Source organism: Aricia agestis, chromosome 19 (assembly GCF_905147365.1).
Source record: "Aricia agestis chromosome 19, ilAriAges1.1, whole genome shotgun sequence".
NCBI classification, from domain to species: Eukaryota; Metazoa; Arthropoda; class Insecta; order Lepidoptera; family Lycaenidae; genus Aricia; species Aricia agestis.
Genome location: NC_056424.1, coordinates 1,295,418 through 1,311,076, shown reverse-complemented (window position 1 = coordinate 1,311,076; position 15,659 = coordinate 1,295,418). Strand labels below are relative to the sequence as shown.

At 39.0% G+C, this 15,659-nt stretch overlaps 4 protein-coding genes and 1 long non-coding RNA gene across 10 annotated transcripts in view; 3 read left to right on the top strand and 2 right to left on the bottom strand.

Moving 5' to 3' along the window:
* Positions 1–15,659, bottom strand: part of LOC121736801 (igLON family member 5) — a 113,429-nt gene that overhangs the window by 61,099 nt on the left and 36,671 nt on the right. The gene's annotated exons all lie outside the window — the stretch shown is intronic.
* Positions 86–2,774, bottom strand: LOC121736806 (elastin-like). The gene is made up of 2 exons (XM_042128206.1): positions 2,660–2,774; positions 86–1,085 (listed from the first exon to the last, which is right to left on the bottom strand). The coding sequence occupies exons 1-2, from the start codon at positions 2,688–2,690 to the stop codon at positions 475–477; spliced, it is 642 nt and encodes a 213-aa protein (XP_041984140.1). The 5' UTR covers positions 2,691–2,774; the 3' UTR covers positions 86–474.
* LOC121736807 lies at positions 3,683–4,867 on the top strand. Its single transcript, XR_006037065.1, has 3 exons — positions 3,683–3,897; positions 4,165–4,285; positions 4,741–4,867. It is a non-coding gene; the product is annotated as an uncharacterized LOC121736807 (long non-coding RNA).
* LOC121736804 (keratinocyte proline-rich protein-like) lies at positions 6,763–8,745 on the top strand. Of its 2 annotated transcripts, XM_042128204.1 has the most exons (4): positions 6,763–6,890; positions 7,523–7,621; positions 8,097–8,307; positions 8,386–8,745. In XM_042128204.1, exons 1-4 carry the CDS (start codon positions 6,827–6,829, stop codon positions 8,726–8,728), a joined length of 717 nt encoding a protein of 238 aa, XP_041984138.1. In that variant the 5' UTR covers positions 6,763–6,826; the 3' UTR covers positions 8,729–8,745. The 2 variants fall into 2 exon arrangements, with proteins under 2 accessions (XP_041984138.1, XP_041984137.1); XM_042128203.1 differs by having other exon boundaries at positions 8,097–8,745.
* Positions 10,277–12,443, top strand: LOC121736803 (salivary glue protein Sgs-3-like). 2 transcript variants are annotated; one of them, XM_042128201.1, is made up of 6 exons: positions 10,277–10,348; positions 10,526–10,729; positions 11,192–11,263; positions 11,400–11,462; positions 11,656–12,184; positions 12,305–12,443. In XM_042128201.1, the coding sequence occupies exons 1-5, from the start codon at positions 10,318–10,320 to the stop codon at positions 12,177–12,179; spliced, it is 894 nt and encodes a 297-aa protein (XP_041984135.1). In that variant the 5' UTR covers positions 10,277–10,317; the 3' UTR covers positions 12,180–12,184; positions 12,305–12,443. The 2 variants fall into 2 exon arrangements, with proteins under 2 accessions (XP_041984135.1, XP_041984136.1); XM_042128202.1 differs by lacking the exon at positions 11,400–11,462.

The following is a 15,659-nucleotide window of genomic DNA, read 5'->3' as shown; positions in this document are numbered from 1 at the left end:
TATTATGATATATCCAAAAAATCTAACATAAAACACGATTTACAATAATTGAAGTAAATAAAAGGAATAAATAAAAATAAATAGGTTCAAATGCAAATACAATTTATTTCAGAATATATAATTCAAACACAAAGTTACCTTTTATAGCAAAGGTCAAATAGTACCAAATTAATTTCTGCGCCAGAAATTTAAGCTCTTTCATTACTTCTGATCTCTAAACACACGAAAAGCAGATGTAATAAATAATAATTTCGGGCCCACAACTTCTCTAAGCCCAGACTTCCGAAGAAAGCTGGCGATAAATTTCTGTATTTACACTACAAGTTTTATCGGCAAAGTTTGGAAAAAAACAGACGAAACTGAAGGAATGGCCAAAATGAAATCTGTAAACCTTTGCAAAATTAAAAAGTAACTTAAGAAACGCTTATGAGACAAGTTTGAGAGTGTCAAGTGATCCAAGGTCAAGGTTGCTTCTTACAGATACGGTCTGAGTCTGAGCATGGACGACAGGGCCAGTGGGTTTCCGAGACCCACCAATGGATCGGGCATAGATTCGCAGACGGTGGTAGCACCACCTAGCGGCACACCCATGCCCAAATGTCCGTATGCTGGGTACGGTAGACCGAGACCAAGCGGTAGGTTGGGAGCAGACTCGCAAACGGTGGTAGCACCACCTAGCGGCACACCCATGCCCAAGGGTCCGTATGATGGGTACGGTAGACCATAACCAAGGGGTAGGTTGGGAGCAGACTCGCACACTGTAGTAGTTCCGACAGCTGGCACTGCCATTCCTAGATTAGGCGCCGACTCGCAGACAGTGGTGGAACCGGCAGGGTTTGCAAAGGCAGATAATCCCAATCCCAGCGGTCCGAGACCACCATGATAGCCCAGCGGACCGAGACCACCCAATCCCAAATGCCCGAGTGGCCCAACTGCACCCAATCCACCCATCAAACCCAAGCCAGCCAATCCGACGGGGAGGTTAGGAGCAGACTCGCAAACGGTGGTCGCGCCCGCTGCTGGCATTCCCAGACCCAGTGCCACACTTGGGCACAGGGGCTTGCAGTACGCCGTGCAGAGAGAAGCTGTAATAAATATGAATTATACAATATTAAACGATATAAATATTAAAAATTGCATCCCTATTTTCCTTAATGATTGACGTAATTTGAGACAGTCATACAGTGAACCACAGAAAAGGGTATAGGGGTAAGTGTGGCGGTACCAACAATTTGCCTAATATTCCTGCATCGCTACATCTAAGTGTGTCGCTATATATACGACAGCTGAAATGTATCACGTGGGCTCCGGCCTGACCGAGCATAACACCTCGCTCGGTCGTTGGATCTTCCTTTGGCCGCCACGCACATCCCTCATAAGGATAAAGGAGTTAGCACACTGAGACGGGCCGTGCCGGGGCTCATCGCAAAAATCCGCCTCCATACATTTTGTATGGAAGCGGAAATCCGCTGCGCACCGACACAGTGTGCGATACGCGCATCCGCTTCCATACAAATTGTATGGAGGCGGATTTTTGCGATGAGCTCCGGCACGCTGAGCCCCGGCACGGCCCGTCTCAGTGTGCTCACTCCTGAAATGCACGATTCTTGCAGGCTTTTACGGAGTTGCGTGAGAAAGCTTAATTTATATTCATAATATATATTTTGTTTGTAGAATTTGTAAGGAGGAGTTTAAAAAACCAGCTAGGTCTCATGTGGGAAACCACCATTTTTTAACGTTTTTTTGCTTTAAGCATTTTTTTATAAGCAAGGGGGCAAACGAGCAAACGGGTCACCTGATGGAAAGCAACTTCCGTCGCCCATGGACACTCGCAGCGTCAGAAGATCTGCAGGTGCGTTGCCTGCCTTTTTAAGAGGGAATAGGGTAATAGGGGAGGGTAGGGATGGGAAGGGAATAGGGGAGGGTAGGAATGGGAAGGGAATAGGGGAGGGTAGGAATGGGAAGGGAATAGGGGAGAGTAGGGAAGGGAATAGGGTAGGGGATTGGGCCTCCGGTAAACTCACTCACTCGGCGAAACACAGCGCTGTTTCACGCCGGTTTTCTGTGAGAACGTGGTATTTCTCCGGTCGAGTAGGCCCATTCGTGCCGAAGCATGGCTCTCCCACGTATAAAATAGCTCTCTCAAGTAATGCCACAATAATATTAGTGATAACTCTGGCGTAGTTGGTATAGGCGTATTTGTCGAACCCCATCTGCCTTAGACTTCATAACTTGTCTAAGATGGATGATCAAGCAGTATTTAATTATTCATAAGATTTAAGACATCTTGGAGGATTACATGATGGCTTATAAAGATAATGTTAAAATAAGTTTAACAAATACGCGTATAACTTTTAAAACTAGAATTTGAAATATGATTATATTTTAACAATTCTGATATTATTACATTAATTTATCGACTTAAAATAATATAACAATAAAAGTTTCTACATATTTTGAATTTTTCTAGATGACCATGTGATTTTTGCCCAATTTCATAAGGATTATAAATATTATGTTGATTAGTGAACTTCATTTAAAGTTAGCCAATGAAAAGGTCGCTAGTGTAAAGGTTGAAATTTATAATGCAAATAGATCATGTTTTGTTGTTCAATTTTTGTACAGTTATTGAGAAAACTGTTACATTGAATTTACTTACCGATCAGGAAGATGACTGTTTTGGCTGCCATTTTGTGATGATCCACTGGTCTGTGAGGATGGCTACCGAAGGACCGGTATATATACTTTGGAAATTAATTAAAAAAGTTTGCTTTTCGGTTCAATGCATATTATCTTCCCAAAACATTGGAGGTTGCTAATTAAAATATGTTTTAAAATAGTTCATGCGTAAGAAAATCGGATAGCATTAAGTAGCTAAGAATTAAACATCAATGAATATTCTGAAAATTCCAAGTTTGGTTTGGACAATGCAGGCTGGTCACCTGTCTGACAAGTAAGATAATCCATGCGTCGGATGGGCATGTAAAAAGTCAGTCCCGTGCCTGCAGGATCTCTCGCCAGTCGTATCGGTCTTCCGCCCCACTGGGTTATGAGAATAAAGGAATAGAGAGTGCTCTTGTGTATTGCGCACACACTTGGGCACTATAAAATTACTCCTGCGTAACTGGCCCGGTTTCAATGAAACCGGCCACCGTCACCGAAACCGGTGTGGGAGTTATTATAATATATACGTGGTTGGGCAATAGGGCAATACGGACTTACAAAATCATGTCACCCGGGACAGTATTTGAAGAGTGGTTACTTCGCTCTGAAAATACTGTATAAATCATCCACATTTTTTTTAATGAAATAAGGGGGCAAACGAGCAAACAAGCAACCTTATGGAAAACAACTTCCGTCGCCCATGGACACTTGCAGCATCAGAAGAGCTGCAGGTGCGTTGCCGGCCTTTTAAGAGTAATAGGGGATCCCACGTATAATAAATAACAATGGATGCAAAGGCCTTGTTTGTCTTTGATATGTGTCAGGAAAACGTTTTTAAGAACTTAATTACAAATTGGTCCCAAAAAATGTGGTTCCTGCTATAACCAATAAAGTTTATTTCAATATGCGCCTTACCTTATGTTGTAAATATTCAAACAACAAGGCTTGTATAAATACCAGTGAAGGAAAAAATAAAGCAGCAATTTAAGCTTAGAGTCATGTAAGAGCAAAGATTTTTTTCTAAACGACTGTACCATGCTGTGCATGTATATAAACTTATTCGATTTAACATCGAATTGAAAAATCTACTTTAAAGTGAGTTTAAACTACCTTCAACTGTTGTAAGTGGCAGTACAAAGGGAAAATCTGAAATCAACTAGATTTGAAGACATACTTAAACTTTCCGAACAGTTTCTGAAATGCGCGTTATTGAAACTATATTATTATTTTTGTGTGAGTACGGTGTACCTTCTTAATTCTTCTTTGTTTTAGTTTCACAAAACCACTTTTTGTCTAGTTTACGTTCTTAAGCAGCCCCTAAAAACCTACAATAATATTGAACAATATTTTACTGTACAATTTATTTTGACATAGATTTAAGGCGCGTCAATGTTCAATGTTAACCCTGGATGGTCAATAATATTGCACAATACGTGATATTGCGCAATAAAATTGATCGTCTGAGGGCCCGCTTAGCAAGAAATATCTCCTATTTTTCAGGTATTTTCAAGATTCTTCTAGCAGCACCGTACATTGGTATTGACATGGACGATGATAAGAATATGGTGTTCAGATACAGCCTCATACCAGGGTTGGCCCGTCGTAGTGGCGCTACGAGGGAGTAAGTTTTTCTCTATCCAACTTCGAGAATGTTCTTTCATAGTTTGCCCCCTTAACTAATTTCGATGAACATGTACTTCATTGCTTGGGGTCATATGACGATACAACTTTTTAAATTGTTTTTTAAAAAGTACAAACGTCAAAATTGCGACCATAAACAATGGACCTGCAAACTACGAGTTTGCCACAAGAAAATAGCGTATTTCCCTCTTAATTGAAGGCCGACAACGCATCTGCAACACTTTTGATGTTGTGCGTGTCCATGGACGACGGTAATTGCTTTCCATCAGGTGATCCGTTCGCTAGTTTGCCTTATTTATTAAAATATGAAACTCGTGTCCATTAAAGTTGTATAATTAGGGGGCTGTTCAGAATTTAAAGACTCATATGTGATCGATCCGGTCGTTTTAAAAATTTTGCTACCTACTTAATATTTACAGATGATTTTTTTTCCAGATTTGGACACCACGTGGATAACGAATCTTCTCCAGGATTAAGGATAAACTTGCAGGATACTTTGCCCGCAATGAATTTTGCGGTTGTATAAAAATTAATAAAGGAAAAAAAAATGTAAACTATTATAGTATTCAAATGAACAATTCTACATTAAATAAATAAAATATTTATTTACGTGATTTTTATGAAATTGACTCAGCTATCCCTGTTTATATAATCTACTGAGCTTAGCAAGGTTACTTTTAGGTTTAGGGTTGTACTAAAATTATAAAACTGAACCACGTTAGTGTTTGTTCATCTGGCTCTCACCATGGATGTCTCAACCTAAACGAATTAGACAGTTGCACAGAAAAGTTATTTCTATTGTCGCTATAAATACAAACATTTGAAACAGAATATAATGTGATAGTTTTGACATTGGCCAAGCGCCAGAAGACCCTTCTAGAATATATCTCTACAAGGATTTGGCCACAGGGTTTGGTTCGAAACGCACAGTATTTCTAAGCCGACCCATTCGTCCTGAAGCACGTCTCCAACATTGCATTTTTTGCGCAGGGGAAACCCATCATGGGTGCCCCGGGTTGGAGGTGTGCCTCAGTTAGCTGAAGCACCCCGGGGGTATGTGTGACTCTTACTCACTAAAACCACCTGCGGTTCGCCTTCAGCCGTATAAAGGAGGGATGTCCCGGATCTAACAAACACAGGACTCCCTCCACGACCGGCCGGTCTACCTTAGAAGGGACCGGACTTCCACCAAAGTTAGGGAACGCTTCGGCAAACTGAAGCGTTCCCCTCGACGCCGGGACTGGCTAAGCCGGGGAGGTTCCCATCCTCTCCCGGAGCCCCGTTAGACGAGAGTTAGGAGGTTCGCATAACGTCGCCTCCGTACTCCCGTCCTACGCTGGCGGAGCGGCAGAGAGGTAGGATCGTCCTCTCTGTCCCGCTCCGCGGCCTCTTTCTGCGACATAACAGTTTCGCAGAAAGAGACCGCCGCCTACCAGGCCTCATCGCTCTCGAGCATGCAGCGCACCATGCTCGGGAGCGAGAGGTCCCCTCCTAGCACTGCCACGAGATCGTGGCGCTGCACGGCCCAACGATCGCACACCTCAAGGGTATGCCATGCGCCGCACTCATGGCAGGCTGGCGTTGGCTCTCTCCTGGCGACCTTACACAGGTACTCACCGAAGCATCCGTGCCCGGTGAGCACCTGCGTAAGGCAGAAGGTGAGGGGTTTCTTCTTGCGGCGCATCCACGCCGCAAGAACTGGACGCAGTGCCTCAGCGGTACGTTTACCGTACCGGGTCTGCGCCAGATCCTCAGCCCACCTCGTCACAACCCGTCACGGTAGCTACGGTAAAATCGATCAATCGACGAAATCTAAACGTTATAATAAAATAATATTAATATGTGCGATGTAAAATTATAGTTTAACACGATATATTAAATCTAAGTTTTATCTGCTAAAACAACAAATGTTTTTGTAAACAGAAATAACATAATGCTATGTGCATTATATGCTTTTTTTTACGAATATAATAAATCTAAAGCAACTGGGTGTCTCATTTGAAAGTCCATAGGAATCTTTTCGACAACTAAGTTTTACGGTGAATTCAGCTATTTAAATCTTAGAATACTTTTACAATATTGTTGGAATCGGCCCAGCAAATTAGTAGTCTCATAAGGTCTAGTAATTATTCATGTAACTTCAAACATACATCTAGGACAGGTAAACAAGAAATTAGAAAACGATCGAGTGGAACTATATTTAAAAAAGATTTCAAAACTACATAATATATCTGAATACTGCAATGTTTTCACGCTAGAGGCAGTATCAGCATAGACAGTAAACAAAAGGTTTTGTCCGACGTTTGACAACGTTTCTGTCAATATTCTGATATGGCGTGTGCCACATGTCGGATTTTGGTCGGATTATTTACTGAATGTAGGTACAAGGAGCGCCCTCTGCTCCGACCGATTGTTTCAGTATCTCAATCTCAATTCAATTATAATATGACTCAATAAAAAATGTGGATGTAAATATATGATATATCAATGGTGTAATTACTTAAGAGGGCAAGATTAACACATGTTTCGCATTCTTCAACAAATTTTCATCATGTTAGTACCGGCGCTGCTCCTGTTATTTTCCAGTAAGTTATCTTATACATAAACGATACAATTTTATATGCATATTCAGTGGGTCTGAGAATTGGCTACTGGCTACTTTTTATATTGATAAGTGCATTTGTTGAATAAATAATAGTAAATTATTACAACTCGAGACTGCCGGCGACCATTGTTTGTGCGACGGGATAGCGATGGACGTTGCCATGGTGACATACTGATTAGTCACTTCAATAAAAATATAATATGGGCGAAATTCTTTGGTTTTTGATTTGGAAATGGCAAAGCAACGTTTACAGGGACAGCTAGTATTGTATATAATAATTGGCTTCAACAAAGTTTTAAGGTTTCAATAAATTACAAAGTATGTAGGTGGAGTGATATAACGGTCTAGTTAGGACAAAGCTAGGTCATTTTTTTTCATCCGGAGCTAGCAGCTAGTCATTACCCTAAGAAACATGTAACTTTTTAGATTTTTGAGATTTAAACTTTTTTCGTCGTAGAAATAATGCAAAACGGCACGGCGTTATTAGTTACACAAATTATATGATTCAAATTTCAAATTATGTTAATGTGTCAAAAGGGTTATATTATACCACAGACTTCTAGTCAATATTAATGCTATTTTCCTTAACGCGAACATTGTCTGTCATTTCAGATATCCTCTTATCATCTGCACAGAACTGCGACTGTTACCCAAGCTACGTCCAGCCGTGCATCCCACAAAGACCGTGTATCCATGTGATCAACGCTAGAAGTAAGTCAATAGTTACAGGCCAAGCACGACTATAGTAGAAATACGAAAGAAGTAATACAGCTGACAGATTTAAGGGATAAAATTACAAATTCCCTCTACCAGTCTGTCAATAGCTATATTATCTCCGTAGAAGAAACCATTGAAGAAGTAAATTTATAGTAAATTTCATTTTCACCAAAAGGTAAAAATAAAATACAATAAAATATAATGTTAATGGAATCAGGCGTTACTTTGCGGAAATCCATAGCTTAAAATTTAATTTGTTATTATTTTTAGCAATATTCCGCGAAATAAATTTTATATATTGTATAATATTGCTAAAAATAATAACAAATTAAATTTTAAATATAATGTTGACATTTTGGGAGCGCAAGTAGAAGTTAAAACTCAAAATTAAGTTGAATAGAAAAACGTCGGTATAACATAAAATAAAAAAATAGTTTCAAATAACAGTAAAATGCTTTAAATATTTCAGTGCCAAATCAGCAGTCCTGGTCTGTACCAGTACCACGACCGAAACCACGTCCGGTACCAGGTGATCCATATCCCAACCCACGAACAGGTCCTGTGCCAATTGATCCATATCCCAACCCACGGCCTGGTCCCGTACCAATTGATCCATATCCCAACCCACGGCCTGGTCCCGTACCAATTGATCCATATCCCAACCCACGACCAGGTCCTGTGCCAGTTGATCCATATCCCAACCCACGACCAGGTCCTGTGAAAATTGATCCATATCCCAACCCACGGCCTGGTTCCGAACCGATTTACCCATATCCGAGGCCATACCCAGGCCCCGGGCCACACCCAGGTCCCGAGCCAAACCCACGACCTCTTCCACCAATAGACATTCCCACGCCTCTTCCACCTATCCCAGACCAGTCTGTTATAAATCCACCGTTTCACCATGGACCCTTCCCGGATGATCCTGTGTCTCGTCCAGAACCTGATGAAACCCCCCAACCATTACCAGAACTTAGTTCACAAAAACCAAGTGACTCGCAACCAACCAACTATCGGAGAGGAAGCATGGGCTTGTCCCAACTGCTGTCGCTACCGAGTACCATGGCTGAATCGCTCTTGAGCGGAGAAATCAGAGTTTAATTACAATAAAGTTATGATATTGACGTTGATCTGTATATTTTATTCTTGACCTTTATTTCGTCCTATACATATTAAAACCATAAGTAAGAAGCCACGTGATATAGATCTGCACAATACGACGTGTTAAGTGGTTAATTATGTACAGCTGTTAAGGACCCTGCTAGTCGTGCACCTGCGTAATAGTAGAGGAGGGGAGGGTGCTATTTTTGTAGTCACTCGAGCGTCATGGAGACTTAGTAGGTTTTGTACATTAGATAAAACTGATTAAAAAATAATAAGAGCGTTTTTTTTTATTTTAGTGGTGGGTTCAGAAACTGCAGCCATTTTAAAGTTTTGAAAAAGAAAATATATTCAGAAAATTCCTTATTTAAGTCAGTTATAAATATATTTTAGACAGCAAGTACTAAATCATTTAGTTTAGTGCAAAATAAAATATCTGCGAAGCTTAGTTAGGAAAATATGAAGCTTTATTTTTTTATATTTTAAAATGTACCTAAAGGCTTACCAAACCTTTAAATCGTCTGTGCTTTATATGGAAGCTTCTGTGGGGTATACTAAACATCCAGTATCTTAATCTGACAGATCCGATAACATTTCAATGTAAAAAAAAATTAACCCACCACATGAGAAATCTGATTTCTATACCATGATAACTAGACACATGTCGGAAGCCTATACAAGCTTAATCTGACACGCCGGGGCTACTCCCGAAATCCCCTCTTCCCCTCCCCTACTATAAAACATTGACTTACAATGTTTAAAAAAATTTGACATTGCCATCGAGTAACATCTTTTTCCATAATCTTACATGAAATTGTTAGAAAGAATAGTAAAATATTCTCGTAATATTTTATAGATGGACAAAAACTTAAAAAAAGGCTTTATTACTTTAAAATAGACCAGGAACCGGACTAGACCCCTTGGGTTGACAATATACACGGTGAAACCCAACATCTCTAGGACCGTGATATTTATGCGGTCGATCCGGTTCATTCATACTTGAATGAATCCCAGCCAGGATAACAATGTCGTCGATATAAAGAACGATTTCTTGGTGGTCATGTTTTTTATTGGGTGTCGGAAAATATTTCATCACAATATGAACAAATCTTAAAGCTCTTTGTCTAGGACCAACTTCCGTAACGTCTTTTTGGAAGTTAATAGAAGAAACATACTACTATATTCCAAAATTCTTACTTTATAAAAAAATGCCATTGACGTCGTCGTCGTGTTCGGATATGCCGTGTATGTATAGGAAAAAAGGTTAGTTATAAAGACGGTTCTTAGACTTTACTGTCTTACAATAAGAACTATTTTGCCACTCCTATTTCTTCAAAGAATAAACTTGATATGGGCATCCTAAGTGGGAAAGTTAGTAGAATTTGTAACAAGTCCTCATTAAGACCGGAACGAAGCAGAACATGGACTAGTCACGGCCTATTTGCACAGCAACATTAATACAATATACGAAACATGGCCATGTAATATGGACGCTGTTACATTAAATTGGTAAGTAATTGCTCCTGTAACGATAAATGTGGAGACTTTGACTCAGATTAAGTGATCCAGTTGAGGCTGAGGCTGCGACCATGCTTCCGGTGGTGCTGATATGCTTGTCTTGTAAGTATTCCAGCAAAAGAGCTAAAATTTGTGTAGGAATGGGAAAACCCAAAGGATCTCCCTTTTGTGCTCTTCCTATCTATTTGATTGAGCTTGGTACTTAGTAATACTCACAAGTAATGCTCTTCTCTTTTCTAATTCTCGACTTTTGCTCTAATATTTTACTTTGTTCCTCAGATTTCCTCTCAGCATCAGCGTGGCCAAGCTACTGTTGGTCTTGCCAGCCCAGCTACTGGTCCCGTCACTGTCGGCTGTGCCAGTACAAGGTTACAAATGACTGCCAACCTGGCTCCCCCTGCGACACAAAGTCCTGCTATCCCAATTGCCAGAGACCAGATAAGGGAAAAAACAACCAGAAACCCTTCCCCATAGAGGATTACTGTGAGTAAAATGAATAAATGCTCTTTATACGTGGGAAAGCCATGCTTCGGCACGAATGGGCCGGCTCGACCGGATAGATACCACGTTCTCACAGAAAACCGACGTGAAACAGCGCTTGCGCTGTGTTTCGCCGAGTGAGTGAGTTTACCGGAGGCCCAATCCCCTAACCCCTACCCTATTCCCTTCCCTACCCTCAACTATTCCCTTCCCTTCCCTTCCCTACCCTCCCCTATTACCCTATTCCCTCTTAAAAGGCCGGCAACGCACTTGCAGCTCTTCTGATGCTGCGAGTGTCCATGGGTGACGGAAGTTGCTTTCCATCAGGTGACCCGTTTGCTCGTTTGCCCCCTTATTTCATAAAAAAAAAAAAGAAGAAATTCATAGACCAAGCCTTGAATTAGTATCTTTAAGACCAATTTTAAATGTAACAGGCACCTTTAATTATTTTTTACCACATTTCAGGGTCTGATGAAGAAATTTCTAAGCAGCTAAAACCGGTAGACATTTTAAATGTAAAACCGCCAAATTATGACTGTGAGTAGACTAGACTATCAGAATTTTGAAAAATTACGATGATCGTAAATCGTAATAAAAATAAAGATACAAATTCAAAGATTTACTTAAAATCTGGGAGCTTTAAAGTTAGCTTTAATAGCTTTTTACATTTTAGGGCCTGATCAAGAAATTTCGAACTGGCCAACACCAGTAATCATACCGACTGTTAGTCCGCCGTGTGAGTAGATTGAACTGTACCAGATTTTCTGTATTATAAAGCAAGTTTACAAAAAACCTGGATATCAGAAACATATTGCCATCAAAATAATTAAGAATATTGGACAGACCATACTACAGCTTAGGATTGAAATTCTAAACTATTTACTTTTAACATCAGAATCTTTTTAATCTAGCTTTGTTTCATATTGCAGGGCCTGTTCCAGTAACGCTACGACCAGAACTGGTAGTGATTCCAACGAAACCAACATATATAAAGCCCTACTATCCTGTTACACCATTCCCTTATCCATATAATCCTTATCCTACTACAACCCCTACCACAACAACATCAACCACGACAACACCTATATCGACAACACCTACTACAACAACACCTACAACGACAACATCTACCACTACAACTCCTACCACGACGACTCCTACCACGACAACTCCTACTGCGACAACAACTAGGACTACAACATCTACTACGACAAAACCTACGACTACGACCCCTACCACAACCACACCCACCACTACAACTCCTACCACTACAACACCCACCACTACAACCCCTTCCACTACGACCCCCCCTACTACAACCCCCACTACTACAACCCCTACTACTACAACACCCACTACAACACCTGCTTCAACAGGAACTACATCTAAAATACGCAAGCATCGTAAGCGTAAACAACGCCAGGATCCATTAGACGAATATGTAGATTTTTAACATAAGCTTTTATTTAAATGTGCAACACGATCTGAAAAAGTTCTTATGACCAATTCAGCCATCAGATTCATGTCACCATATTTTGGATTGCCTCACGATATACGTCGTATGCATGAAAATTTTAGGTATTTTGGATATTATCAGCTGAATATAATTGATATTGGTAAAAAAATAACTTTGAAAAGCGGAGATATATTAGCTTCAATCCTGCGTTATCATTTTGCGCGTCAAAATTTACATTAAATAAACTGATCATGTTGGTGAGTCTTTTTATTTGTAAATGTTATATTACCAAATATGACAGTAATACGACACAAGTCTTTTATTTTGTCACATTCAGAGTAATAAAATTGATCGAGTAATAATATTAGAGCTACATGCTCAACAACGAAAACCTTCAGCAATTCGAACCATGAGTCATGACAAAATGTGACATGTACCTGTCGCGCTCAATTTCACTAAGTTGTGTGTGAATCGCCAATTTTATTTCACAACAATATCATATCGGTGTTATCAAACTAAGGGCCATCTTTCACCACTTCCTGATAAGTGCCGAATAGGCTATCAACCACTTAACTTGACAGTATGGAGAATCTTTCAAATAAGTTGCGGATAGCCTATCCGGCACTTTATCAGGAAGCGGTGAAACAGCCCCTTAATGGAAGTAACATATCGCACCTTTAAATTAATACCGTGACTAAATGAAATTATCAAATTTTACAGGGGAGCAAATATTAGAAAATAGTCACTGTTTTTTCTAAATAAAATCTGAGTTCTGGGTTTTTTTAAGATATTTAATGAGTTTATAAGATAGATATCTGTTTATATTATGACATGCCATTTAAAAAAGATAATTAAAATATTTACAGATGTATTTATTTTGATTTATATTTTTATAGTAACACTTTACCACAAATTTTTTTGTTCATTGCGGTAAACGCAACTAATGTTACAAAACAAAAAAACTATTAAAACTTCATAATTTAACATAATTAAAAGTTAAGACAGTATCTTACCGTCTTAACTTTTAACTAACTATTATGCATATCTATTATAGTCGTAATATATTATAAAGCTGAGAAGTTTGAATGTGCTCATTTCGAGAACTACTAGACCGATTATTATGTAATTTGGCACAGATATAGAGTTAATTACAAGGAAGGCTGCTTTTTTGCGCGAAAACGTAAAGTTCCCGCGAAATACTCTATTTATGCGGACTTATTATTACTAGGATTAATTATTACTAGAGATCGCCCAATGCAATGGTCAAAATTCGACCTTAAATTTAATTATCTTCTTTTGGCTTCCCGCTTAAAGTATTAACTATTTCAGATTTAATAAAAGGAACAACAATCCATTTTTGATTTGACAACCATGACAACAGACTTCAACCATAAACAAAGGAGTATAATTCGTGTGTATAGGCTTGTAAGTCATAATTTGGTATCAAAGAGAATGTCATATACTACGTAACATTTGGTATTGTGCGCGTTGTAGACTTGTAGTGTAATAATGTTTTAAATACATCATTCATATTATTATTATATGAATATCACATTATTATATATAATAAAAGCATAATTAAAAACAATATTAGCTCGATGCCTTCCTACAACTGTGTGAAATTTCATGCTCTTACGTTTCCGCATTTTTCGTAAAAAGGGTTCCAAAGTTTTTCGCTCGCGTAATAATATATAGTTTTAACATAAACTATTCATTGTCTGTTCTTTTCGTTGCGAATCACCCACAGGATTGTGCATTAGACTCTATCTGCATACTGTTCAGACCTCTACGCAGACCTACTAGGCTAGGCATGAGAGATAAGATACACACTAACGCCGAAGTGTGATTCAGGTTTTAGATTTTTTCTTTTTCTTTCTTGCTTACCATACCAACTAGGCTTCCTGGAGTGTGCACGTAAAGATATTTTAGTTCACACACATTACTGGAGTATTAGTTACGTACTAACTATTTAGTAATCTGTGGTGTTAGGTTCTACTGCAAGGCAAAGTCATTTCCTGTTTCTCAAATCCCTCGCTTCTGTCGACTAGCCCTTATCACTGCATAATTATATTTTTCCGTTTTCTTTCTTACCTATTTTATCCACTTACTGTTAGACTCTCTGAACCGACCACTTTCATTTCTTCTTATATCCATGAATTATAAAATCGCAATGAATTTAGAAACAGAGTTAAATAATTTCTTCTTTTGTGCCTTTTGTATCAACAAGAGCGATTTAGACTCTCTGAACCAACTCTCAATTAACCAGTCTCATTACTTATAATTAATATCGATAAATTATAAAATCGCAATGAAATAAACCACTTATTAATTAGTACAAAACTCAATATCTGGCGAAATGGGTCAACACACAGTCTACGCTCAACTACACAGTCTCTATGCGTTCCTGGTATTTCATCGGGTTTTTCTTCGTTTAATGAACGATTAATCTTATTAATTCTGATTAATATAATATGTATTTGGATGCATGATGCTCAATAATAAAATAAAATTGATGAATTGCTTGCATTTTTTATTATTTTTCGTTTAATAAACACAGCACAAGTAATAATTATTAGGAAATCTTTTGGCAACAAGATTTTAAGGACATTTTTATGCGTTATATTTATATATTAAAGTGATTTTTATTTGTATTGAATTCAAAAAGACAGATTTAAACACGTTACAGTTATAAAATGTTTTGTTTTCCGATATATTAGTAAAGTTGAATATGTGTGATGTCTGTAGTGTTTCAAACAGCTTGGACCCCCTGGAATTACGCCGAGATGTTGCTTCACTCTGCATCCTCTATCGGTTGTATCACGGGGAGTGCTCTGAGGAATTGTTCGGAATCATACCACCTGCAACTTTTCGCCATCGTCCCACGCGAAAAACATACCATCCTCATCACCTTGATGAGTGGCAGTCTTCCACAGTGCGTTTTTCGCGTAACTTTCTGCCGCGCACTGTAAAACTCTGGAATGGGCTGTCACCAGCAGTATTTCCGGACCGATACGACCTGCAAACCTTCAAGAAAAGAGCGTATACCCTCTTAAAAGGCCGGCAACGCACCTGCAGCTCTTCTGATGTTGCAAGTGTCCATGGGCGACGGTAGTTGCTTACCATCAGGTGACCCGTTTGCTCGTTTGCTGCCTTATTTAATAAAAATAAAAAAAAAAACCTCTACAGGGTGTAACAAAAATAAGTGATAATACTTTAGGGTGTGTACGTGTTCCTTGTAGAGAGTTCACTGTAAAAGTAGCAGCGCTGAAAGACCAAAAATTTTTTTCAATTTTGTATGGGGAAACTCGTGACGCTCGGGCCCTTGCCCATACAAAAGTGAAAATTTTTTTTCGTTTTTCAGAGCTGCTACTTTCACAGTGAACTCTCTACAAGAAATACGTAAACACCCTAAAGTATTATCACTTATTTTTGTTACACACTTTATACACAATGTGTATTTATTAATAAGAAGGCAAT

Bases quoted from the DNA above. Each gene is read 5' to 3' on its own strand.
- LOC121736803 (XM_042128201.1), top strand. From the start codon at position 10,318: ATGCTTCCGGTGGTGCTGATATGCTTGTCTT. The intron at 10,730-11,191 runs GTGAGTAAAATG...ACCACATTTCAG, and splicing joins CTTCCCCATAGAGGATTACT to GGTCTGATGAAGAAATTTCT. The intron at 11,264-11,399 runs GTGAGTAGACTA...TTTACATTTTAG, and splicing joins AAAACCGCCAAATTATGACT to GGCCTGATCAAGAAATTTCG.
- LOC121736804 (XM_042128203.1), top strand. From the start codon at position 6,827: ATGTTTCGCATTCTTCAACAAATTTTCATCATGTTAGTACCGGCGCTG. The intron at 6,891-7,522 runs GTAAGTTATCTT...CTGTCATTTCAG, and splicing joins GCTGCTCCTGTTATTTTCCA to ATATCCTCTTATCATCTGCA. The intron at 7,622-8,096 runs GTAAGTCAATAG...TAAATATTTCAG, and splicing joins CCATGTGATCAACGCTAGAA to TGCCAAATCAGCAGTCCTGG.
- LOC121736806 (XM_042128206.1), bottom strand. From the start codon at position 2,690: ATGGCAGCCAAAACAGTCATCTTCCTGATCG. The intron at 1,086-2,659 runs GTAAGTAAATTC...TATTTATTACAG, and splicing joins AACAGTCATCTTCCTGATCG to CTTCTCTCTGCACGGCGTAC.